General features: G+C 36.2%; 1 protein-coding gene across 1 annotated transcript in view; it reads left to right on the top strand.

Annotated features, from left to right (window-relative positions):
• COL4A5 (collagen type IV alpha 5 chain) overlaps positions 1-26421 on the top strand; it is a 229436-nt gene that overhangs the window by 119440 nt on the left and 83575 nt on the right. The window contains exons 10-22 of the mRNA XM_078065482.1: positions 632-694; positions 2766-2801; positions 2889-2930; positions 3090-3182; positions 4421-4474; positions 4571-4627; positions 4872-4916; positions 6475-6528; positions 8119-8160; positions 10168-10300; positions 21601-21774; positions 22082-22165; positions 25701-25793. Coding sequence (XP_077921608.1) covers positions 632-694; positions 2766-2801; positions 2889-2930; positions 3090-3182; positions 4421-4474; positions 4571-4627; positions 4872-4916; positions 6475-6528; positions 8119-8160; positions 10168-10300; positions 21601-21774; positions 22082-22165; positions 25701-25793 — 970 coding nt within the window. The remainder of the gene's footprint in view (positions 1-631; positions 695-2765; positions 2802-2888; positions 2931-3089; positions 3183-4420; positions 4475-4570; positions 4628-4871; positions 4917-6474; positions 6529-8118; positions 8161-10167; positions 10301-21600; positions 21775-22081; positions 22166-25700; positions 25794-26421) is intronic.

The following is a 26421-nucleotide window of genomic DNA, read 5'->3' as shown; positions in this document are numbered from 1 at the left end:
GTTGCAAATGGCAAGATTTTATTCTTTTTTATGGCTGAGTAACATTCCAGTATGTGTGTGTGTGTGTGTGTGTGTGTGTGTGCGTGTGTGTGTACACACACCACATCTTTATCCATTCACTTATGGATGGACAGTTGAGTTACTTACGTATCTTGGCTATTGTAAATAATGCTGCAATAAACATAGAGGTGCATATACATTTTCAAATCAGTGTTTTCACTTTCTTTGGATAAATACATAGTTATTTTTTACTTTAAAACAGAGAAGCCACCTAGAAACTGGTAGTCCTTCCCTTCCCGTTTGTAGCATAAAAGTCCCACTAAACACCCATCTTTATCACTTTATTTTGTAAAACTTCCTTACTGTGTATTTGTCCTACATTTGTTATCTGCCACTGTAAAACATCAGTTTTCTAAAAGCTGTAGCCATTCTTTTTAGTTGAATTTCTTTATAGTTACTTAATCCTTTTATTCTTATACATTTTAAAATTCTGCTTATAATACTGCAGAATTGTAGAATTGTGTAACCAAATTCTGGCAATTACTTAAGTTAAAATTTCATTCATTAATTCTTTGCATGATATAGTGAGAGGTTTTTTTTTTCATCATTTTCTTCACTTCCTTTATAACAGGGCCCAGCTGGTCCTACTGGTTTACCAGGGCCAATTGGTCCCCGAGGACCACCAGGTTTGATGGTAAGCTTGCTTCTGTAATTTCATTTCTCCTACTTTAAAAAAAAATTTTCTCTCAGGAATAGTAATATTATTTCTACTACTTGAAAGTATAATGCATTTTCAATGTTTACAATCTATATTTTTATTTTATTTTATTTTTTTAAAGATTTTATTCACCCATTTGACAGAGAGAGAGCACAAGCAGGGGGAACGGCAGGCAGAGGGAGAAGCAGGCTCCTCACTGAGCAGAGAGCCAAGGACCCTGGGATCATGACCTGAGCTGAAGGCAGACACTTAACTGACTGAGCCACCCAGGAGCCCTATTTTTATTTTTTAAATATTATTTATTTACTTGAGAGAGAGCAAGCACAAGCGGGGGTGGTGGGTTGGGCGGGAGAGGGAGAAGCAGGCTTCCCACTGAGCAGGGAGTGCGACTCAGGGCTCTATCCCGGGACTCCAGGATCATGACCTGAGCCCAAGGTAGATGCTTAACCGACTGAGCCACCCAGGTGCCCCTATGTATATATTTTTTTATTTGCAGGATATCTTACAATGCTATGGTGAACAATATATGTGCTAAGTAATAGCTTCATTTTATAGATGGGGGAAAATGAGGTACACACAAGGAAAGATTTAAAATAAAATATTTCATTGGTTACCTCTTGATGTGTCAGTGCTAAAGTTGATTCTAGTCATTGCAGTCAGTCTTCTAGGGCAGTTCTCTAGTCATTTGATGAAATATGTTTCTTCTAACTGCAGTTTTCTGTTTAAGAGGAACAAAAATGGGTATTCAGAAAAAAATATTAGCTCTCATTTCTGAGGGGCCTATGACAAAACAGTAGGATTGGTGAGGGTAGTAAATCACTCTGCAATGGGGTAAGGATTTGTATACCCCAGGAAAGAAACAAAAACTTCTAAAGACTTGACTATGCAGCTAGTTCTCTTGCTTTACTACCTCTGTGGTCACTCATATTTTCTACTGTAATTAAATTCTGAGTATTTTTGCCCCTGAAATACTTCGATTTCATTCAGGTCATGTTTTGGACTTAGAGCTTTGCCTCTTAAAAGGGCAAGAAAATTGTACTTCAGTCAAAGTAATTTCTCATGTGCCACTCTATCTCTCATCTACCATATATTTAAGTGACAGTTTTCATTATACCTTTATAGATTGCACAATTTTGCTTGTGACAATTGGTCCTCTATTCTTGAATGAAGGAAATAACATTTGGAAAATACTAAAAGAATCTACCAGAAAAGATTGTGATTTCTGCTTTCCTGGAAGTATCTACAAGAGGATTAGAAAACCCCCTTTGTTTAGTCTATTTTAGTTGTAGACATCCTGCAAAACATGAGACTCTGGACTATGGCACTTTTTCCTAACTCTGTTTTTACAGCATCAGTATACCCTAGGTGTGTTGTTACATCTTGGATTTCCTCAACTCTTGTGGTGTGTTGTTACATCTTGAAATTTCCTCAACTCTTGTGGCTATATAACTGATTGACTCTGCACTTCTGAATGTTCCTTCAATTAACCCTGATTCAACAGGTTGAAGCAAAGTCTTAGAAATGCCACCAGGGTACAATATGTAAATGAATAGATCCATTGAGATCAAGGACGTGATACACTTGGGTAAACAAATGCCTATGTAACTTTTCAAGCCTTGAAACATTACAAAGTCAGGTCACATGAAAATAAAACTGAACTAAAAAAGTAAACACATGCTTTTTAGAACTAGAGAGTTAATTGCCTTATGAGTCCTAAATTTTTTACCTATAATTCTGACATGAGAAATTTGATATGTTTGTTGAGATTAACTTTTATATTGGTTTTTGGCACTGGGGTGTTAACCCTTTGCCTCTACATATCCTTGTATTTCTTCCCCTGCCCACTTGTATGCTGTCACAGGAAGTCTCCACATTCATCTGGTTTGTTAAAATCAATTTAAATGTGAGAAAAAAACAGGAAAATATTATTTTGAAGGGCTTTGTCTTTGCTTTTTATGAAACCAAATAATTATTTTAAAATTGAATAATTTTTTAATAAACTTATTAATATATCCCTTTTTTCCTTTTCTGTGTCTTCTATTCTTAGGGCCCTCCTGGTCCACCAGGACTTCCAGGACCAAAGGTAATTTTCTTTTATGTACATTTTTTATTTGGTGTGAATTCTTTCTGTTAGTGTCAATGAGATTTTAACTAAAACCTCTCTCTTCAGGGGAATATGGGCTTAAATTTCCAGGGACCCAAGGGTGAAAAGGTGAGTAAAGAAAAATGTTGATTATTCAGCCCTCAGTTTTCTCCTTTCCTCATCATTTGAGCTCGTCTTTTTGCTTCTTGCATCTGACTTAGCTTACATTTTATATTATTGTCTGTGTAAATTATGAAATATTACTTTCTTATTAAATCTTGCAAACAGGGTGAGCAAGGTCTTCAGGGCCCCCCTGGGCCACCTGGGCAGATCAGTGAACAGAAAAGACCAGTTGATGTGGAGTTTCAGAAAGGAGATCAGGTGAGTATGTAGAGAGGAAATCAATGAACATTTTGCTATAAAAGTGGCATTTCATTAAAGTGCATTCATTATAAGTTGGAATATAATTATACGTGAAGGTACTTTAAAAATAACAAGAATTTGAGATAATTAAATATTTAAAGAGCTTTATTGAGATATAATTTACATACCATACAATTCACCCATTTAAAGTGTACAATTCTATTTTTTTTTTTTGTATATTCACAGGGTAGTGAAACCATGACTACAATCTAATTTTAGAACATTCTCATCAGCCAACCTCCAAAACCCCATACCTATTTGTTGTCACTCTTCATTTCTCCCCAAACTCTCAGCCCTAGGCAACCACTAATCTACTTTTTGGCTCTGTAGATTTGCCTACTCTGATCACTTCACATAAATAGAATCATACAATATATGGTCTTCTGTTTCTGGCTTCTTCTACTTAGTATGTTTTCAGGTTCTTCCATATTGTAGCATGTATTTATACTTCATTTCTTTTTACGGCTGAATAATGTTCCCTTGTGTGAATATTCCGCATATTGTTTATCCATTTATCAGTTGATGGACATTTGGATTGTTTGCATTTTTGGCTATTATGAATAATGCATTCATGTACAAAATTAGGTCATGGTAAGGTGGATGGTCATTGTCTTAGATGACTGTCTTCTCTACATTTCACTGATATACAAAGAGTATTATTCTATAAACCCTTGTTGTGTTTAGAAGTAATTATCTGATACCTTGCTTCTGCTAGAGTAGATGAGATCATACGTATCTTTTATAGCATAGTGACCCACCCTTGAACAAAGTGTGTACATTGTTGTTTCACTTTAAATGCTAATAATAAAGTTAAGAATAAAGGACAAATTGTATTGAAACTCTACCATCAATATGGATTTGGGTCATTTAATTCTCTGCCAAATATATGTGTGTTATATGGCCCCTATATCTCCTAGTTTTAGGTATTCTTGCTTTTTATAAAATGTATCATTAATAATTTAATTTTAAGTGTTGTCTTTTTATTTACCTCAAAACTCAGCTTGTACATACATTAGAAATGAACTGAAGTAAGCAAAGATGGCTCTTGGTTCTTTTGCCTAGCAGATTTCAACTTTGAATTAGAAACATCCTGTTATCTTTAGTTATACTGCCTGAGTCTATAGTACAGTTTGTTAAAAGTATTCTTAGCTAGCTCTAGTATTAATGTTGCTTTCCTTTCCCCTACTACTGCGTAGGGACTTCCTGGTGACCGAGGACCTCCTGGACCTCCAGGGATACGTGGTCCTCCGGTAAGTCACCTAAAATTCTTTAATGTCATTTAATGTAAATTGGTATTGATACATAGCACTCCATGAACCAGTGTAAAACTACTTTTGTGTGTACAGGGTCCTCCAGGTGGTATGAAAGGTGAGAAGGGTGAGCAAGGAGAGCCTGGCAAAAGAGTAAGTATTATGACCACTAATTCTCTTTGCAAAAGATTTTAAATGTGTGTTTGTGTAATTTTATTCTTTCCTCTTAAATCCTACTTTCTTTGTCTCAAAATGTCATATTCAATTATTTATTACAATATTGAAGTCTGAAAAGTCTACTTAATAGTCCAAAGCAGGGATAAAGCTTGTTATATTCTTTAATCTCATACTTCCTAAATAACGAATTTATATTCTTGCATTTCTTTGAATCTTGTAGGGTAAACCGGGTAAAGATGGAGAGAATGGCCAACCAGGAATTCCAGTGAGTAGATAAAGCCCGTCCCCTTCACCTCACCCCTCCCAAAATAGCAACATTTATATGTGGTTGTAGAGAAGCAGGATGGCAAACAGGCTTGGGTTTGGAAATAGTTACTATGAATGGAAATTATACTTTCTCTTTTGAATATTAATTTAAAATTTCTTTGTTGAAAAACGAAGTTCAGATTTTTTAAGTCAGATTTATTGAGCTATAACTTGTATACAGTAAAATGAACCATTTTCAGCATACAGTTCTATGTGTTTTGGCAAACACATACAGTTGTATAACCAGCTTTAAAATCAAAAACAGTTCCATCACCCTCAAAAGTTCCCCCAGTGTTCTTTTGTAGTCATCTTCTCCCCTACCACCCAAAGCCCCTGGCAGCATTTGATCTATTCTCCATCCCTATGATATTCCCTATTCCAGACTGTCATTTAAATGGAGTCATATTATATATAGCTTTTTGAATCAGGATTCTTTCACATAGCATAATACATTGTACTATTTATCAATAGTTCATTCCTTTTATTGCTGAGTAGTATTTGATTGTAGGAATGTACCAAGGTTTGTTTATCCATTTATCCACTGGAGGATATTTTGGTTGTTTCTGGTTTGGGCCATTATGAATAAAACTGCTCAAAATATTCACATACAGTATTTTGTGTGAACATAAGTTTTTTCAATAAAAGTTTTTGACAGATCATTCTAATTACTACAAAATAAAGAGGAAAATTTAAACATGCAAGTCTAGGAACATTATTTCAATCAGCCTCAGTATCAAGAGTATGCACAGTAGATGTTAAAAGAGGTTTTCAAGGACAGAAAATTTGATGAAATTTTGGAGACCATTCTGAAGGAAAGCAGTAATTCTTAACAAGCCCGAAGTTGAAAGTATTAAAATCAGATAAATTGGTTTCCAGATGATTTTGCTAAACAGGTAGTCCTCAATTTGTAAACTCTATAATCACAAATTAACATAAAATGGCGTAAGGAGGTACATTTAGGGCCTTACCTCCTGACAGATTGGTCTTTGTTTCATGATTTAGGCAGCCATGATGGTCAATAATTGCCTCTGATTGTTTTTGACAGATATCTTCAGGGAAAAGACTGTTCTCTGTTTTCACTGGAAAAACTCAAGTCAGATCAAATAAAGATAGTCACCAGACAGGTCAAATAATGACAACTCTTTGGGAATAGGTCTTTGAAGAAGCTCCATCCCTGTTCTTTCCCTTCCATTTGCTGCTAGGCTGCTGGTTTTCACCTTGATTGTGAGCTGTTGGTTTTCAAGGATACCATTCAAGGGGCTAAGGAAGGGTGATGGGACTAGAGCAAGATAAAATGCTACAAAGCTCTGTGGTCTTACCAAGATTAAGTCATTTTGTTTTCCCCAACAAATACTTCCTGGATTGCTATAAGCCTTTGGTTAATTTCTAGTGTTCTAAAAAAGTTGACTCTGACCATTTTTGCCAATGTTCTTTGTTGCTTTTATGGAGGAGAGGGTGTTTAGACATCCTTACTCCACCATTTTTGCTGATGTCACCCTGATCTCTGTATTTTAAAGGGTTTGCCTGGTGATCCTGGTTACCCTGGTGAACCAGGAAGGGATGGAGAAAAGGTAAGAATTTTAATACTTTGAAGTGACCGGTTTTATTCTACTTAACATAATCCTTTTCTTTCCCAAGGTTGAGTTCTAAATGAAAAAGTTCTTAATAACTAGCTTTTATATTCAAAACATACCTTCTTTATTCATCTTTTGGTGTTGCTCCTTTTTCTTTTGTATCATTTCCTCTAAATTTTCATTCATTGTCCTAAATCACAATACATGTGGTGGAAATACATGAAGAACTGTTTAACTTTAGCATTTCCATTGTAAAAAGTTGGTGCCTTCATTTTGAGCATGTATCGGCAAAACTTTTGTTCTCTAGAAAGTGGAAGATTCAGCACTATTTTAGTGAGGTCCTTATACTAAAAAGGCCTGTAGCTGTGAATTTAGAATGTCTCCACTAAACATTTCCATTCTCTGTGCAATTATTATCTGAAAGTCTGTGGCTAATTCTTTGTCACTTTTTTTTTCATTTGGCTATACAGCCTGACTGAAGGTCGTTTATTTAGTCATCTATTTTAAAAAGTGACTTTGAAAAAAAAAGTGACTTTGAAAGAATGTGTGAAGCCCACATTTCCCTTATTTATAGCAGACCACAAAAATATCCAGTTTTCCAATCTCTGTGGTCTCTAATTGCTTTATATGAAAACCAATACTGAAAAGCTTTGTTTTGCAGGGCAAGGAGGAAATGGTGTTACAAACTTGAATGTACCCAGAGGGTGCATGTTTTAATGGTGGTTTATCTCTAAACTAGATCCAACTTCAAGCTTGGACTAGGAGGCACAGCCAGAATAAAGGAAGATCATAAATACTCAGAGAACAAGATTTTTTTTTTCAAGTAGTAAGTGAAGTGATAGGACTGAGTAATTCTTTAAACTAAATGAAGCTTTTAGATAGATGAAGAGTTCCTATGAACAAGTCTAGAACAAGAACAGAGGTCTGAGAGAGACATCTATCCTTAGGTCTTGGCCAGTAGAATAACAGTTGCATACTGTGTTTTTCGTGCTGTTGTAGCTACTGGTTTAGAGTAACCGTTTTGTCTCTGAATTTGTCTTTCATTAGTTTCTAAGAGGTAACCCACAAAAGCAATTATAATTAATTAGCTGTTGCTGATTGTAGTTAAGTCCATCAGCTCTAAAATATCTGTCACCAATGGAAATAACACTAAATTTATGCCCTTGACAAATTTTGTTAAAAGAAACATGGCTAGATGTAAAAAATATAACGATTTTAATGGATTCTAGTGGTACCAATTTTTTTTTCAGTATCTTCTTTATAGAGTATTTATACTTTGCTAGAAAATAGGAATATTAAAATCAAAGGATGTTGCATCTAGAAATACCTTAGAAGTCTGGTCTATATATAAGGCAGATAAATTCATTGATTTGATCAAGATCGTGTAGCTAGTAAATCTGAGACGACATCAGCGGTCTTCCTAGGCTTATTTCAGTACTGTCTCATTACCTCAAGTTGTATTTCTCTTTGAGATATCTTATTATGGATTCCTGGGTCTTTATGAAACTTAGTTATCTGCTATGTTTTTAAGGAAATCGATGTTTTCATGTGATTTTTACTAATCTACTTTACACTTGTATTAAACAGGGCCAAAAAGGTGACATTGGCCCAACTGGGCCTCCTGGACTTGTAAGTTTTTTTTTAGTCTTCATTTATCAGATTTATGAACGCATTTTTATTTTTGTGCCTTAATATCCTCTGTACCTTTTCCTCATAAAACACAAAATTCCAAGTCATTAGTAACTTTTACTGGCTTAAAAGTCTACATCTAAAAACTTCAGTAATGTTGACCTCAATGTCTTTGTATTGTTCTGCCTGTATATTACTTCTCCATAGTAAAGATCCAAAATTATGGCATTGGGTTGTTTTGCATCATGATTGCCAAATTATTTCTCAAGTAACCAGCAGGTGGTGCAGGTGTTGCTTATAAGGGTTCAATAAAAGAAACTTGGGAAACAAGCAATTGGCCCTTTCCCCTGCAGAGCTCTGGAAACATGGATTTGGTCTTAATAGGTTTTCTCAATTTGTAATTGTCTGATTCACACCTCTTTCTTCCTTGGGTATGTGCTTTCTAGGGGCTCTTAATCAAATGTAGGAAACTGCTCTATGAAAAATTAATTAGGGGGTTTACAGATTTTGCCATGTTTGCATTCACCACGGAATTTAAGTCAAATGTATTTCCAATCTTAATAAGAATAAAATATCATTGCTACAGTTTGACATACTGGCTTTCCTTTGGTTGAAATTTGGTAAGACTCCGGGTTTTATACTGCGTTGAATCTGCAAAGGTGCAAGTGTCATAATGTCTATATGTTCAGACGTTTGAGTAACATTAATTCTTGCTGTCTATAATCAGTCTCAGATATTGATACTTAGTACTTAACAAATCTAATGAGGATATACTTAAAGATCTTAGACAATTTTTATTCACTTTCATTTTAAAATCAGAATTTTCATTCTCTGAGAAATAGTTCCTTTATAAAATGAGATGATAACATTTTGATAAATATCAGAAGAAATGAAAATTTTGAGAATGCAGTCCTATCCAGCAGCTCACTTTCCCTTTTGAACTATCATCTCCATTCTAGGTCCCACAACTTTCAGTCTCCTTTTGTCTGAATATTTCTTCTATCCAATAGAACCAGGATGAAATATTGCACTTTGCCAGTAGGTGTTGATTTGTACTTCAGTCCAACAGTCTCTTAAATCTAAAGCTTAATTATCATTATAGCTCCATGAGATTACTTTTTTTATATTTCAATTATTTAACATGAAATTCTTTAGACACTGAGATTCTAAGACCAAGAGAAAAGGAATGATCAGTTAGTTGATTCTAATCAATAAAGCCATCCTAAAAGAGATGAGTTTGTTTCATTTTGTTTTAGAGGAAGAAAGAAATGTGGGTTGTTAAAGGGAAAGATTGGGAGAAGGCATTATAGATATTTGAAATGGCATATTCAGAGGGAAAGGCAAGAATGTGCAAGATGCATGAAGTGGTTATAATCAGACAGACCTCACTCTCCTAAAACTTCACTGCTAGAAATAATAGGAGATGAAATAGGTGAGAGAGGTCTTGGAAGTGAGAAGAGATTTGACAGAGTCCAGGGTGAAAAGTAGCATCAGACATACTAAGAAGTAGTGAGCAATTTTGAGTCCTTAAATAGGATAGCTAACACAGAGAAATTGATTTTTGAAGTATATCCTAGCAGTAGATTTGGATTGAAGGGGAGAAGCTCTGAGGTGCTTCTGTTAGTCCAAGTGTGAGATGGGCATACTAGCTGTGGCAACAGGAAAGAAGGAGGCAAATTAGAGACACATTTTCAGTAAAGAATTATTAGGCTTAGGTAACTGGACTGAATTGAATGTGATAAGAGAGTTCAAAAATAATTCTACCTCCATAAGCCTGGGGCTCAGGAGGGTGGTAATATTATTACTGGTATTAAACAGTTTCTGATCAGTTGAAGGATAGGAGTGATACAGAATGTGACTGATAATCTGTGTAGTAGTCTTGATGATTTTGCACTCGGAGCTTTGGGAAAATGATGGCACTGTAATCGTATGTAGCTGCTAGATTATTTTTAGGAGAACAGGCCTCTTCCTCTTTGAGTTCCTTAATTTTTTTCTTTCATAATAAAGGTAATTCCTAGGCCTGGGACTGGTGTAACTGTAGGGGAAAAAGGAAACATTGGGTTACCCGGCTTGCCTGGAGAAAAAGGAGAGCGAGGACTTCCTGGAATACAGGGTCCACCAGGCCTTCCTGGACCTCCAGGTAAAAGAGACTGTACTTAATGTTCTTGTGTTTATAGCATCTTTGCTAATTCACATGTCCAGTATTATCGTACTAGTTCCAGGATGAGCATAGCAGTAGAAGACATGAGTATTTTTTAATTGACGGAAACTTCTCAACTCATACTGTAGCCTTTCTCACCAAATTTCTCACCTGTACTTTATTTTTTTTAATTTTATTTTATTATGTTATGTCACCATACAATACATCCTTAGTTTTTGATGTAGTGATCCATGATTCATTGTTTTCATATAACACCCAGTGCTCCATGCAGTAAGTGCCCTCCTTAATACCCATCACCGGGCTAACCCATCCCCCCACCCCCTCCCCTCTAAAACCCTCAGTTTGTTTCTCAGAGTCCATAGTCTCTCATGGTTTATCTCTCCCTCCGATTACCCCCCTTCCTTTTTCCCTTCCTTCTCCTAATGTCCTCCATGCTCTTTCTTATATTGCACAAATAAGTGAAACCATATGATAATTGACTTTCTCTGCTTGACTTATTTCACTTAGCATAATCTCCTCCAGTCCCATCCATGTTGATGTAAAAGTCGGGTATTCATCCTTTCTGATGGCTGAGTAATATTCCATTGTATATATGGACCACATCTTCTTTATCCATTCATCTGTTGAAGGGCATCTCAGCTCTTTCCACACTTTGGCTATTGTGGACATTGCTGCTATGAACATTGGGCTGCATATGGCCCTTCTTTTCACTACGTCTGTGTCTTTGGGGTCAATATCCAGTAGTGCAATTGCTGGGTCATAGGGTAGCTCTATTTTTTTATTTTTTGAGGCACCTCCACACTGTTTTCCAAAGTGGCTGTACCAACTTGCATTCCCACCAACAGTGTAAGAGGGTCCCCCTTTCTCTACAACCTCTCCAAGGTTTGTTGTTTCTTGCCTTGTCAATTTTTGCCATTCTAACTGGTGTAAGGTGGTATCTCAATGTGGTTTTGATTTGAATTTCCCTGATGGCTACTGATGATGAACATTTTTTTCATGTGTCTGTTAGCCATTTGTATGTCTTCTTCAGAGAAGTGTCTGTTCATGTCTGCTGCCCATTTTTTGACTTGATTATTTGTTTTTTGGGTGTTGAGTTTGAGAAGTTGTTTATAGATCTTGGATACCAGCCCTTTATCTGTAGTATCATTTGCAAATATCTTCTCCCATTCTGTGGGTTGCCTCTTTGTTTTGTTGACTGTTTCCTTTGCTGTGCAGAAGCTTTTTATCTTGATGAAGTCCCAAAAGTTCATTTTTGCTTTTGTTTCACTAGCCTTTGGAGATGTATCTTGAAAGAAGTTGCCATGGCCAACGTCCAAGAGGTTACTACTTATGTTCTCTCTAGGATTTTGATGGATTCCTGTCTCACATTGAGGTCTTTCATCCATTTTGAGTTTATCTTTGTGTATGGTGTTAGAGAATGGTCGAGTTTCATTCTTCTGCATGTGGCTATCCAATTTTCCCAGCACCATTTATTGAAGAGACTGTCTTTTTTCCATTGCATATTTTTTCCTGCTTTGTCGAAGATTATTTGACCATAGAGTTGAAGGTCCATATCTGGGTTCTCTATTCTGTTCCATTGGTCTATATATCTGTTTTTGTGCCAGTACCATGCTGTCTTGTGATCACTGCTTTGTAATATAGCTTGAAATCAGGCAACGTGATGCTCCCAGCTTTGTTTTTCTTTTTCAACATTTCCTTGCCGATTTGGGGTCTTTTCTGATTCCATGCAAATTTTAGGATTGTTTGTTCCAGAACTTTGAAAAATGTCATTGGAATTTTGATCAGGATGGCATTGAAAGTATAGATTGCTCTGGGTAGCATAGACATTTTAACAATGTTTATTCTTCTGATCCATGAGCATGGAATATTTTTCCATCTTTTTGTGTCTTCTTCAATTTCTTTCATGAGTGTTCTGTATTTCCTAGAGTATAGATCCTTTACCTCTTTGGTTAGGTTTATTCCGAGGTATCTTACGGTTTTTGGTGCTATTGTAAATGGAATCGTTTCTCTAATTTCTCTTTCTACAGTGGCATTGTTAGTGTATAAGAAAGCAACTGATTTCTGTGCATTGATTTTGTATACTGCCACATTACTGAATTGCTGTATGAGTTCTAGTAATTTGGGGGTGGAGTCTTTTGGATTTTCCACATAAAGTATCATGTCATCTCTGAAAAGAGAGAGTTTGACTTCTTATTTGCCAATTTGAATACCTTTTATTTCTTTTTGTTGTCTGATTACTGCTGCTAGGACTTCTAGTACTGTGTTGAACAATAGTGGCAAGAGTGGGCATCCTTATCGTGTTCCTGATCTTAAGGGAAAGGCTCTCAGCTTTTCCCCATTGAGGATGATATTCACTGTGGGTTTTTCATAGATGGATTTTATGAACTTGAGGAATGTTCCCTGTATCCCTGTACTCTGAAGAATTTTAATCAGAAAAGGATGCTGTATTTTGTCAAATGCTTTTTCTGCATCAATTGAGAGGACCATATGGTTCTTCTCTCTCCTCTTATTAATGTGTTCTATCACATTGATTGATTGGCGAATGTTGAACCACCCTTGCATCCCACTTGGTCATAGTGGATGATCCTTTTAATGTATTGTTGGATCCTATTAGCTAGGATTTTGTTGAGGATTTTGGAATCCATATTTATCAGGGATATTGGGTCTGAACTTCTCCTTTTTGATGGGGTCTTTGCCTGGTTTGGGGATTAAGGTAATGCTGGCCTCATAGAATGAGTCTGGAAGCTTTCCTTCTGTTCCTATTTTTTGAAACAGCTTCAGGAGAATAGGTATTATTTCTTCTTTGAATGTTTGTTAGAATTCCCCAGAGAATCTGTCAGGCCCTGGACTCTTGTTTTTTCAGAGGTTTTTGATCACTGCTTCAATCTCCTTACTGGTTATTGGCCTATTCAGGTTGTCAATTTCTTCCTGTTTCAGTCTTGGGAGTTCATAGGTTTCCCAGGAAGGCATCCATTTCATCCAGATTGCTCAGTTATTGGCATATAGTTGTTGATAATAATTTCTAATAATTGTTTCTATTTCCTTGGTGTTAGTCATGATCTCTCCCCTTTCATTCATAATTTTATTAATTTGGGTCCTTTCTCTTTTCTTTTGGATAGACTGGCCAGTCGTTTATTGATCTTCTAATTCTTTCAAAGAACCAGCTTCTAGTTTCCTTGATCTGATCTCTGCTCTAATCTTAATTATTTCTCTTCTAATGCGTGGCTTAGGCGTTGTTGGTTGCTTTTTCTCTAGTTCTTTAAGGTGTAGAGTTAGTTGGTGAATTCGGGGTTTTTCTATTTTTTTGAGTGAGGCTTGGATGGCAGTGTATTTTCCCTTAGGACCGCCTTTGTAGTATCCCATAGGTTTTGGACCAATGTGTTTTCATTCTCATTGGTTTCCATGAATTGTTTAAGTTCTTCTTTGATTTCCTGGTTGACCCAAACAATCTTGAGCAGAGTGGTCTTTAGCTTCCAAGTGTTTGAATTTCTGCCAAATTTTTTCTTGTGATTGAGTTCCAGTTTTAAAGCATTATGGTCTGAGAATATGCAGGGAATAATCTCAGTCTTTTGGTATTGGTTGAGACCTGATTTGTGACCCAGTATTTGGTCTATTCTGGAGAAAGTTCCATGTGCGCTCGAGAAGAATGAGTATTCTGTTGTTTTAGGGTGGAATGTTCTGTATATATCTATGCAGTCCCTCTGGTCCAGTGTGTCATTCAAAGCTCTTATTTCTTTGTTGATTTTCTGCTTAGATGATCTGTCTATTGCTGAGAGTGGAGTATTGAGGTCTCCTACAATTAATGTATTGTTATCAATATGACTCTTTATTTTGGTTAACAGTTGGCTTATGTAGATGGCTGCTTCCATGTTAGGGGCATAGATATTTACAATTGTTAGATCTTCTTGTTGTACAGACCCTTTAAAATGATATAGTGTCCTTCTGTGTCTCTAACTACAGTCTATAGTTTAAAATCTAATTTGTCTGATATAAGAATTGATACCCCAGCTTTCCTTTGAGGTCCACTGGCATGGAAGATGGATCTTCATCCCTTCACTTTCAGTCTGGATGTATCTTTAGGTTCAAAATGAGTCTCTTCTAGACAGCGTATGGATGGGTCCTGTCTTTTTATCCAATCTGCAACCCTGTGCCGTTTTATGGGAGCATTTAGGCTGTTTACGTTGAGAGTGATTATTGAAAGATATGAATTTATTGTCATCATGTTGCCTGTGAAGACCTTGTTTTTATAGATTGTCCCTGTAAATTTCTTTTCTATATCACTCATGGAGTCTTTCTCCTTTTATAGAACCCCCCCTTAATATTTCTTGCAGGGCCAGCTTAGTGGTCACATATTCTTTCAGTTTCTGCCAGTCTTGGAAGCTCTGTATCTCTGCATCCATTCTAAATGACAGCCTTGCCGGATAAAGTATTTTTGGCTGCATGTTCTTCTCGTTTAGTACCCTGAATATGTCTTGCCAGGCCTTTCTAGTTTGCCAGGTCTCTGTGGATAGGTCTGACGTTATTCTGATGTTCTTCCCTCTGTACGTAAGGAATCTCTTCCCCCTAACTGCCCTTAAGATGGTTTCCTTGGTTCTAAGATTTGCAAGTTTTACTCTTTCATGCCGGGGCGTTGGCCTGTTTTCCTTGATCTTGGGAAGGGTCCTCTCTGCCTCTAGGACGCGAATGTTTGTTTCATTCCCCAGATTAGGGAAGTTCTCAGCTACGATTTGCTCAAATATATCTTCTAGTCCTCTCTCTCTCTCCACCCCCTCAGGGATTCCAATAATTCTGACATTGGGATGTTTCTTGGTGTCACTTATTTCTCTGATTCTATTTTCATGGATTCTGAGTTGTTTTTCCCTGGCCTCCTCTTTTCCCTTTTTATCTATTAATTCGTCTTCTAGGTCACTAATTTGTTCTTCTGCCTCGCTTACCCTAGCTGTTAGATTATCTAGATTAGATTGGATCTCATTGATAGCATTTTTAAGTTCTGACAATTCAGCTTTCATTTCTGCCTTTAGAGACTCCATGTTGCCATTAATTGATTTCTCCATTCTAGCTATTGTCTTCACAATTGCTAGCCTGAATTCCATCTCCGACATCTTGGTTGTATCTGAATCCATTTGTAAATCTGTGGCATAAGTCATAGTCTCTGAGTCTTTCCTATTTTGGGGGTTCCTCCTCCTAGTCATTCTGTTGATGGGTGGTTGAGGGAATGTATGGAATCCAAGTTATTGACCAGAACCCAAGCAAGATGCACCTGTTTTCTAGGGACTTTAGGGTTGCTGGCCTCTTGTTTTCCTAGGCTGTCTTCTGGAGGAGGGGCTTGCTGCACTGTTACTCAGGCAACCCTGTTTGGGCAGAGTTGCCCTGCCCCCAGTGGCGGCTCAGTGAAAACCATTTTTTTGCGGCTTTTGTTCTCTGGCAGCTTTCTGCGTCTCTTCTGAGAGTCAGAGCAGAAGAGACCATTTCCAACCCTCTGCCTCAGTCTGTTCTCCAGGCCACACTATCTCCGTTTCTGTCTGTGCTGCTATAAACTGCAGCGTCCTGGGTTGTGCACCCCTCAGGAGCGCTCCCAGTCCTCACCTCCAGGTCGGGGCACGTCTCTGCCTTTTGTGCTTCTAAAACCGCCAGCCGCCCCCAGTTAGCACAAGCAGCCCCGCCGCTCTGGTTTTCCATCCCGGGGGCTGCCCTAAAGTCCTTTCCCCACCACTACTGGTCTGTGAGTCTGTGCCCGGTCCCCAGTGCGGAGGATATCGCTCCCGGGCAGTGTAGGATCCCGATGGCTCGGCTCCCTCCCCCTTCCATTTATCCTCCAGTATCTGTCCACAGAATCACAGCTCCCTGCTTCGTACCTCAAAACCAACAGCCTGCGGTATTCTGTTTGTAGAGATCCAGATCTATCTTCTCACATCTCAGGCTGATTTCGTGGGTGTTCAGAGTGGTCTGTTAGATATCCAGCTCAATTCTGGGGACCGGTTGGAATATGGTCCCCTACTCTTCCATCGTCTTTTCCCGAAAAACTCACCTGTACTTTAAAAAAAGAAGCCAAGTCCATTTGATAGTTCCCTTTTACCCTAAAAATACCATTTCTACCTTTTATTATTAATAAATTACACCCAATGTTTCTGTGATCCCAAAATTAATCATTACATTTTTTATTCTGCTATGAAAGGGAATGCTATTCTAATAATGCCTAGTTTGATAAGATTTCCTGTATTAAAATAGTAAATGGCACTATCCACTTAGAATTCCAGAAATACCTGTTTAGAAATCCCCATAGTGATTTTTCTCTGCTATAAAATTTCGGTACTGAGCGTTATATCATTCCCTTATTGAAGATACACAATACATTTGTGTATTTGGCCATAGACTGAGTACCACCCTTGTCTAGCATGTTTATTTGGATGATCTCTAAAATGAAGAGATAGTATGGATTTATGTAAAATATGAAAAGGCATCTGGCATAGCACCTGGCAAACATATATGTTTAATAAATTATTGTTCCCTACCCTTCAAAAATTTGACTAATGAAATATTAACATTATGAGATGAGTGACTCAGTGATCCCCCAAGGAGAAAGAATAAATGTGGGTCCTATTTCATTCTAAGTATGTACTTTGAATTTCTAATTTCAAGATAGTAGACTAAACACATACTATGTCTAGAAAATTCAGATAAGGAATTCTCCCAGGATGCAGCATTATAGAATTAGATCATATGAAAGAAAAATTAAGAGAAAAAGGATAAACCTAGAAGTTCCAAAATTTACCATGAAGGAGTTCAAGGAGGAGAGAATAGGACAACAGGCAATATTTGCAAAATTAATGACTGAGAACTTCTATTTATTGAAAGAAAACATGAGCCCCTATGAAATGGTGTATGAATTACCAAACAAGAGTAAGATGATAATAATACACAAATACATGATGACATATTGTAGGGACATTTTAGAATTTAAGGATAAAATGAAGCTCTTAAAAACTCTCTGAGGGAAAAGGCAGGCCACCTACAAAGCAATGAGAGTCAGAGGAAGATAGTGGAGCATTTTCAAAGTGATAAAGGAAAATAACTATGAATTTGGGATTCTGTATTACATCAAACTGTTACTGTAGTGTGAAGATAAGCTACTTTGAAAGTTTACCACCTCCAGAACTTCTCTAAAGTAGTTACTGGAGTGTTTAGTCTAAGAAGAAGAAAATGAATTCAGGATGAACTTGGGGGTGGGAATGGGTAAGATACAAGAACCAATGGTTAAGAAAGATATTTTGTGGAACTAAAATTATATACATTATTACCATAGGATGTAGTGATACAGAGAGAAGAGGGGGAAGTCAATCATAAGTTTTTTTGTCTCATTAGAGAGAATACTAATATTATTAACTCTAAGTTTTTAGAAAAATGTAAGTTTAAATACATAGGTCAAAATTTTAGTAGTGACCACTAGAGAAGAATATAAATAAAATGCATGACTTACACATCCTTTGAGAAAAGAAAATGACCAAAAATCTGGATCTACATAATACAAGTTAGAATTGGGACAAAACAGACACAGACAAACTTTGGTAAATAGAAAATAAAATATAAGATGACAAGAAGTCAAAAATAAATCAGTAATTCCAATAAATGTGAAATGACTAAGCACTGATTAAAAGACAAAAACTAAAATAAAATTGAAATAAAAAATACATACTGTGCATAATAGGCCTATTTAAAGTAAAAGGACATAATTTTTTTTTAGATAAAGCAGTTGAAAGATATTAGGCAAGCGCTATATGAAAGAAAGCTGGTTTAACAATTCTAATATAGTATGAAATAGAATTCAATTCAAGAAGTACATTAAAAAGAGATATTTCATATGGACATTTCATAGATATAGACAAATTATACCACAATGATGTAAAAGTCATGAAACTTTATACATCTAAAAATACAGCTTTGAATATATAAAGTAAAAACTGATAAACTGCAAGTAATAAATTGGTAAATCCCTGAATATATAAAGTAAAAACTGATAAACTACAAGTGATAAGTTGGTAAATCCCTAACATATTAAGGAGGTAAAAAATGAATCAGGATATAAATGATTTGAGCAACACAATCAAGCTGCATATGTGGGAGAAAGAAAAGCTGTGTGCAGCAGAGAATATACATTCTTTTCAAACTTACGTGAAACATTTACAAAAATCGACTCTACTAGATCAGAAAAAATCTTTCTTTTTTTTTAAGATTTATCTATTTATTGTTGAGAGAGAGGGGAGGTGCACGCGCATGCACACACACAGACACACAGGGACGCAAGTAGGGGGAGGGGCAGAAGGAGAGAATCTTAGAGCAGACTGGAGCAGACTCGCCACTGAGCAGGAGCCCGGTGTGTGGCTGGATCCCACCACCCATGAGATCACAACCTGAGCTGAAACCAAGAGTTGGACACTTAACTGAACTGACTGAGCCACCCAGGCACCCCCAGAAAAAATCTTTAATTATATGCAGGCTATGCTCTGTGACCACAGTGAAATGAAGTTAGAAATTAACAACAGAAAGCACCAAATACCTTTACATTTGTATATTAAAATGCACATATGTAAATAACTTTGGAGGTAAGGAAGAAACAAATGGAAATGACTAAATGCTAAACAACCTTATATCAAAACTTATTAAACACAGCCAAATTGGTACCCTTAATTGTATTACAAAATTAAAAATACTAAAAATAAATGAGCTAATTTGAAAAAATAATAAGAACTGAAATAAGCATAAACAAAATAGAAGGAACAACTTGATAAAGCTAAGAATAAGAATAAAATATGATCAAGAGAAAAGCAAGAGAAGTCACAAATAACATCAATAAAGAAAATATTATTACCATGAATACAATTATAAATCACAAGAAAACTATAAAACTCTATCAATGTATTGGAAATTCTAAATGAAATACGCATTCCTCATGAAACAAAAAACACAAATTACTAAAATTTTCCTGAGAAAGTAAAAAAACCTAAGTAGATTAATTACCATGGAAGATTTGGTAATGTTAAGGATTTCCATGAAAAAACATTGTATGGGTGGTTATATAGTTTTGTGGATGAATTCTACTAAGTTGTTGGGTGAATAATTCTGATATTTTACAAACTTTTAGAACATTTTTTTTTTAAAAAGGACATTTAATTTATTTTATTTTTTTTAAAGATTTTATTTATTTATTTGACAGAGAGAGAGAGAGAGATAGCGAGAGCAGGAACATAAGCAGGGGGAGTGGGAGAAGGAGAAGCAGGCTTCCCTCAGAGCAGGGAACCCAATGCGGGGCTTGATCCCAGGACCCTGGGATCATGACCAGAGCTGAACGCAGACACTTAACGACTGAGCCACCCAGGCGCCCCAGGACATTTAATTTAATAACATTGATACCAAACCATCAAGGAGATAGCACTAGAAATAATTATAATTCAATCTCATTTATGAGTGTAGAAACAACAATCCTAGATAAAACATCAGCAAATCAATTCAGAAATATATTAAATAATATGATGATATGACCAACTAGATTTTACCCTAAGATTGCAAGGATGGTTCAACATTACTGTAATTGACTACTACACTGACAGATTAAAAGAGAATAGCCGATGTTTGCAAAGAAAACAGTCAATAAAATTCAATACCCATTCAATTTTTAAAAAGTAAAAAAGTTATCAAACTAAGTTTAAAAGGGAACTTGATGAAGCTCTCTGCTTCATATAGTAAGTACAGGATTGTACAGAAAATATCATACTTTTGTGGTAAAACATCAGAACATTCTCATTCAAATAAAAAATAAGATACACATACTCAGAGTTTCCTATACTGTTTGTCCTTACACTGGAGAGACCAGCCAGTACACTAGGTCTGGAAGAAAAACAAGGTGTAAGGATGGAACAAAACCCCAAATTTTAGTTATTCACAAACCCTATCATAATCTACCTAGAAAGCCTAAAAGAATCAAATGACAAATTACCAGAACTTAGAATGTTTGCAAGGTGGCCAGATATGATAGTTGCATACTTAAATATTATTTGCCTTTCTCTTCACCAGCAGTAAAAAAATTAAACATATAAGAAAAAAATCCAGTTAACAATAGTAATAGCAATAAAATTCAGTAGTAAATTAACCCATGAATAAACCAAACCAAAGATGTGTAAGACCTTTTTTCAGAATTCTGTAAGAGATCATTAAATAATATAAAATTAATAGATAAATGGAGAGATACACTTAATTTTTCATATGAGAACTCAATATTATAAACAGGTGATTCTACCAAAATTTAATCTTTAAATTCAAATTAATCTCATTCAAAATTCCAGTATTTTTTTTAAAATGAAACTGACAAACTGATTCTAAAATGCATTTAGAAGATAAATTTGTAAATCTAGTAAGGATGGTTTTTATTTATTTATTTTTTCAACTAACATCTTTCATGAAGATAGAAGCATTTTATTTTCTTTTTTTATTTAAATTCAATTAGCCCACTTATAGTACATCATTATAAAGATGGTTTTTATTTTCTTTTAATTTTTTTTAAGATTTTATTTATTTGACAGAGAGAGAGACAGCAAGAGAGGGAACACAAGCAGGGGGAGTGGGAGAGGGAGAAGCAGGCTTGAGCCCAATGCGGGGCTCGATGCAGGGCTCGATGCAGGGCTCGATCCCAGGACTCCAGGATCATGACCTGAGCCGAAGGCAGTTGCTTAACAACTGAGCCACCCAGACGCCCCTATAAAGATGGTTTTTAAAAAGAACAAAATGGGTATATTTTCCTTAGCAGTTTTGAAAACATTATTCAAATCATTTATAATTATAATGATTATTTTTATTATTATAAAAGGATGTGTTCATGATAGAAAAATAGTGCAGAAGAATGTCCAGAAATAGAGCCATGTTTGCATGAAAACTTTAGATGCCTCTTTTTCTCTTGCTAATGGCTTTCTAGTATTTCTTAGATTAAAAGATCATTGCATAAAAAAAAAAAAAATCATAGTATCAAAGAAGAGCAGGTAGAGGGTTATCAGTACATTTCCAAAAGTCGTAAAGCTACCTTAAATTATTCTTTCTTACACTCAAACTGGTACTTACATTATTTAAAACTTTTCATGCTTTTCCAGATGTCTATTCTCATAGAAAAAATAAGAACATAACTGGCATTATACATTAAAGGAAGATCTTATCATTATTTCTCATTGAGAACTAAAGTAATATCTCTAAAATAAGATCATTTTGATCACTTTAATTTTTTTTTTTTATCTTAGGGACTTCAGTTACCGGTCCTCCTGGCCCCCCTGGCTTTCCTGGAGAAAGGGGCCAGAAAGGTGATGAAGGTCCACCTGGAATTTCTATTCCTGGATCTCCTGGACTTGATGGACAGCCTGGGGCTCCTGGACTTCCAGGGCCTCCTGGCCCTCCTGGCCCTCACATCCCTCCTAGTAAGCTATACTTTTCTCCTTAAATTCTGTGGGTTTGGTTTTGTTTTCATTTGTAAGTGAATCCAGCTGAAGGTTGGCATTATTGTACTGCTTCTTCTACTTTTGATTTTTGGTGATTCTTTGATGTTTAAATTTTCCCTTCAAATTAACACCATTATTATATCTTCCTTTTGCTTATAGGTAGTTGTATTACTGCAGAGAAATAACTGAAGATAGATCTTATTTTTCTAGCCTGTCAAGCTTTCTTTTTGTTTAGTCTTCTGGATATTTCACAACAATTAGTTTGCTATCCTTTATCTTGTCTCAGGTGATGAGATATGTGAAGCAGGCCCTCCAGGCCCTCCGGGATCTCCAGGTGATAGGGGACTCCAAGGAGAACAAGGAGTGAAAGGTTTGACCCCCATAGTCGTTCCTTCATTCTTTCAGATCTTCAGCCAAATGCCCTATATCCTCCACTCTACCTCAGTCACTCACTGTCATGGTCTTCCTCCCAAGACCATCTCATCACCAGTAATGCATACTTCCATAATCTTGATTTTATGAGTCCCATTTTCTGACCACTGTATCCTTTCTAGCTCACTACCTCTGATAACCGGACTCCAATATTATTTCAACCTCACCGATACCTACCAACTTTGACTCTCCCTCAACCTTTTGATGTCCTTTCTTCCCTCTTAACCTATAAATGTCAGGATCAATCATTGTAAACAATCTCGTGTATAAACCCTTGCCTCCTTCGCTCTCCTCTCACTTCATTGTACTCAATTGGAACAAAAGCCTAGTTTTGGTAATTCCGAATTATCACATCTTCTGAGCCTACACCTTCTCTTCCCTCCTCAAATTTTTAACACCTCCCCTTCCATTCTCATGTTAAGATTTGGACCTGCTTCCTCTTCTACTGACCAACTGAAGTAATAAGAGAATTTTCACAGATTACCACTACCACATTTACCCACCTACTTGCATCTGTGCTCATATACTCTGCCTTCCTGCCTATTACTATCACTGCTCCTATCTAAAGCCAATTCTTCTATTTGAACAATGGATTCCATTCCCTCTTATATTCCCAGGGATTTCATTCCAGAAATTCCTGCCTCTCCCACATTGTCAATTTTTCCATTTTACTGGATCACTCCTGGCAGCATACAAATATACCTTTTTTCACCCATCTAAAAAATATCTTATCATAATCCCACTTTCCCTGCCAGATCCTGCTTTATTCCTCTGCTCCCATTGCTGCAAAACCCCAGAATTTTCTACTCACTATCTGTGGATACTCTTCACTCCAATCAAAATTTTACTGCCTGATCCACCACTCCACAGATGCTGTTTTTGTCCAAGTCACCAGCAGCCTATACCCTGCTAATCCAAATATCAAGTCTCAGTTCTTTTTTTTTTACTCTATTTTTCCATTTTTAAACACTTTCCTCACTTGTCCTGATTTTCTTCATACCTCCTTGGACTATTATATATATATTAGATATAGAGGTAGTGATAGAGATAGATATGTCTATATATATCTCTTTCTGTATATTTGTCTCTCTATATATCTCATTCTCTCTCTCTCTCTCTCTCATATATCTCATTCCCTCTCTCAATGTATCTATATAATCTCCCATGTAACTACCATCTAAATCAAAATATAGAACTTTTCCAGGACTCTGGAAGACTCTTGTGCCCCCTAGTCAGCACTCCCAAAGGTAACCACTATTTTATCCTCTATCATATATTAATTTGCCTAATCTTGAACTTTGTATAAATGGAATCATACAGTATGGGCTCTTTTGTGTCTGATTCTTTGGCTCAATATTATGTCTGTAGGATATACCTATATTTTTGTTTGTAGCAATATTTTTCACTGTTCTTTGGTATTCATTGTATCAATATACCTAAATAATGTTAATGGACATTTGGTCTAGGGCTATTATAAGTAAAGGTGCTATGAACATTCTTATACATATATTTTGTAGGACATAAATTTCTGTTGTGTATATACCTGTGAATGGAATTGCTGGGTTATAGGGGTAGGTGCAGGTTTTGTTTCCATAGATACCACCAAACCATTTTCCAAAGCTGTTTTAGTCTCCAATTACCTGATGAGTTACTGATGCTGGGCCTCTTTTCTTATAGTTCATGTATTCTCTTTGTAAAGTGCTTTTTTCCTATTTTTAACTGGAAATTAAAGAAATCCAATCTTTAATGTCCTCTTTTATGGTTAGTGTTATGTTCTATTTTAGAAATCGTTGCTTATCCCAAGAATCTGATGATATTTCTGTGTGTTTTCTTCTAGAAGCTTTATTATTTTGACTTTTATATTTTGATCTTTCATCTGTCTTCAAGTAATTTTTGTGTATAGTTTGAAGTGGGCATCAAAGTTTTTTTTCCCATATGGATATCCAATTGACTCAATATTGTAGTACAAAAGACTGTCATTTCTCCAATGAGTTGCATTAGCACTTTTCTTGTAAATCTTATGACACTATATGTATTAGTCTGTTTCCGACCTCTCTATTTTGTTCATTGTTCTATTTGTTTCTCTTTCCACCAATGCTAGACAATCTAAATTATTGTAGCCTTATAGTAAGTCTTGGCTTAATTTGCATTTCCATATGTATTTTAAATTTATCTACCCAACGTTTAATTTTGGAATGCCCCGAGTATTTTAGTCCTTGTTCCTTTTCTGTATTTGAACTCAATTCAGTCAGTCTCATGACTTTAAATACCACCTATTTGCCAGTGACTTTCAATTTCAAATTTAAGTCTTTTCCTCTAGATTGTATGTCCAACTGTCTACTGGACATTTTGAACTTGACATCTGGATCAAGTTAAAGTCCTGATCTCTGCTACCTCCTCCCCCATAATTTTACCACTTATGTCTTCCCTTTTTTAAATGCAGGCCACCCTAGCTTTTTGGTTGCTTGGGCTGAAAACCTTGGGGTCATCTTTGATTCTCTTCTTTTGTATTCCATGTATGATCCATGAGAAAATCCCATGAGCTCTACTTTCAAATATACCCAGAATCTAACCAACTCTCCTCATCTTCATTGCTGTAACTCTGGGATGAGCTGTCATCTCTCCTAGATTACTACAGCAATAGCCACTTAAATGATTATGCTATTTCTATCATTGCACATCCATTCTGTTCTCAATATAGCAGCCAGAGACATCCGTTTCAAACTTAAGTCATATCATCTTGCTTTTCTGTTTACATTTTTTTACTGGATTCTCATTTCACTCATAGTAAAAGCCAGGCTTTATGGTGGCCTATGTGATGTTTTATGATATGCCACTCATTATAACCTGTGAACTGTCTGATCTGCTTCCCCTTCCTCTCTCTACTCCAGCAACCTGGTCTCCTTGATGTTTCTTGAATAGGCCAAACATGGCTATTCTTTCTTCCTAGAGTACCTCTACATTCATTAGGCACATGCCATATTCTTTAAGATTTTATCATATATCATCATCTCATTTGACCACCCTATTAAAATTGTAAACTGCCACCCATCCCTAGCATGTCTAATCGCATTTACCCAGGTGTATTTTTTCTATAAACATAACACCTTTTGATATATATATATATAAATATATATATAAATACTTGGCTACCTTCATTGTTTATTATCCCTTTCCACTGGTAGAATGTGAACACCATGAAGGCATGGATTTTTGCCTGTTTTATTTGTTTTGCCTGTTTTGTTTTGTCTGTTTTGTTTACCAGTATATCATAGATACCTGGAACCAGTACTTGGCAAATAATAAGCACTTGGCAAATATTTATCAAATGAGTTGATTCTAATATAGGCTTCTCTAAACTATACTGTTGGGTAGGAATGTTGTCCCTTGGTGCTAACTTCTTTAGAACTTATCTAAAGGAGATAGACATACCCCTTTGAGTAAAATTTGTTTCTCAATATGCTTTTCTCTAGGTGACAAAGGTGACACCTGCTTCAACTGTATTGGAACTGGTGTTTCAGGGCCTCCAGGTCAGCCTGGTCTGCCAGGTCTTCCCGGTCCTCCAGGTAAAACATTCTGCCTCAGGCAACCTTGTAACAATATTTCTTGGCTAGATTTTAGTGAGCTCAGTTTTATAATGATGCCAGTTTCTCATTTTATAGCAAGTCTCTCATATCCATAAATAATTAAATATGAAATGCCTCTATCTGTTACAAAATAAATTATGCTCTTGTTTCTAATACCTGAAGCTACCAATATTTTCTATTAAAGCATTTTGACAATATTATTCCAAGAAAATTATCTTCCCTGTTTTCCATATGGTGAGGAAAATAACTCATACAGAGTCAAACTTCTTTCTTCCAAAAAGCTGGGGGAAAAGCTCATAATGTCTGGCCCCTGAGTGTAGTTTCCAGTGGCAGAGCTTCTAGTCTTTGGGGATGTATCACATGTTGTCATGAAGGGACAGGGCTTCTACTGTAGTTTGGCAACCAGCTGCCTATATTCCTCTTTCTATATATAACTCCTCCTTCCCTGTTTCCAGTCCAAATTATATTTGATATCGATCAGACCCACAACTCTCTCTCAAGTGCCTCTTGGGATATCCCAATATTATATCTCTTGAAATCATACTTTATGTTTGTGTCAGGGCTGAGAGTAGACAGATCTCTTACCTTTCTGTCTAGTATGTCTGCC

This window comes from Halichoerus grypus, chromosome X, assembly GCF_964656455.1.
Source record: "Halichoerus grypus chromosome X, mHalGry1.hap1.1, whole genome shotgun sequence".
Lineage (NCBI taxonomy): Eukaryota > Metazoa > Chordata > Mammalia > Carnivora > Phocidae > Halichoerus > Halichoerus grypus.
The sequence above is the reverse complement of the archived record's forward strand: the minus strand, read 5'-3'. Positions and strand labels throughout refer to the sequence as shown.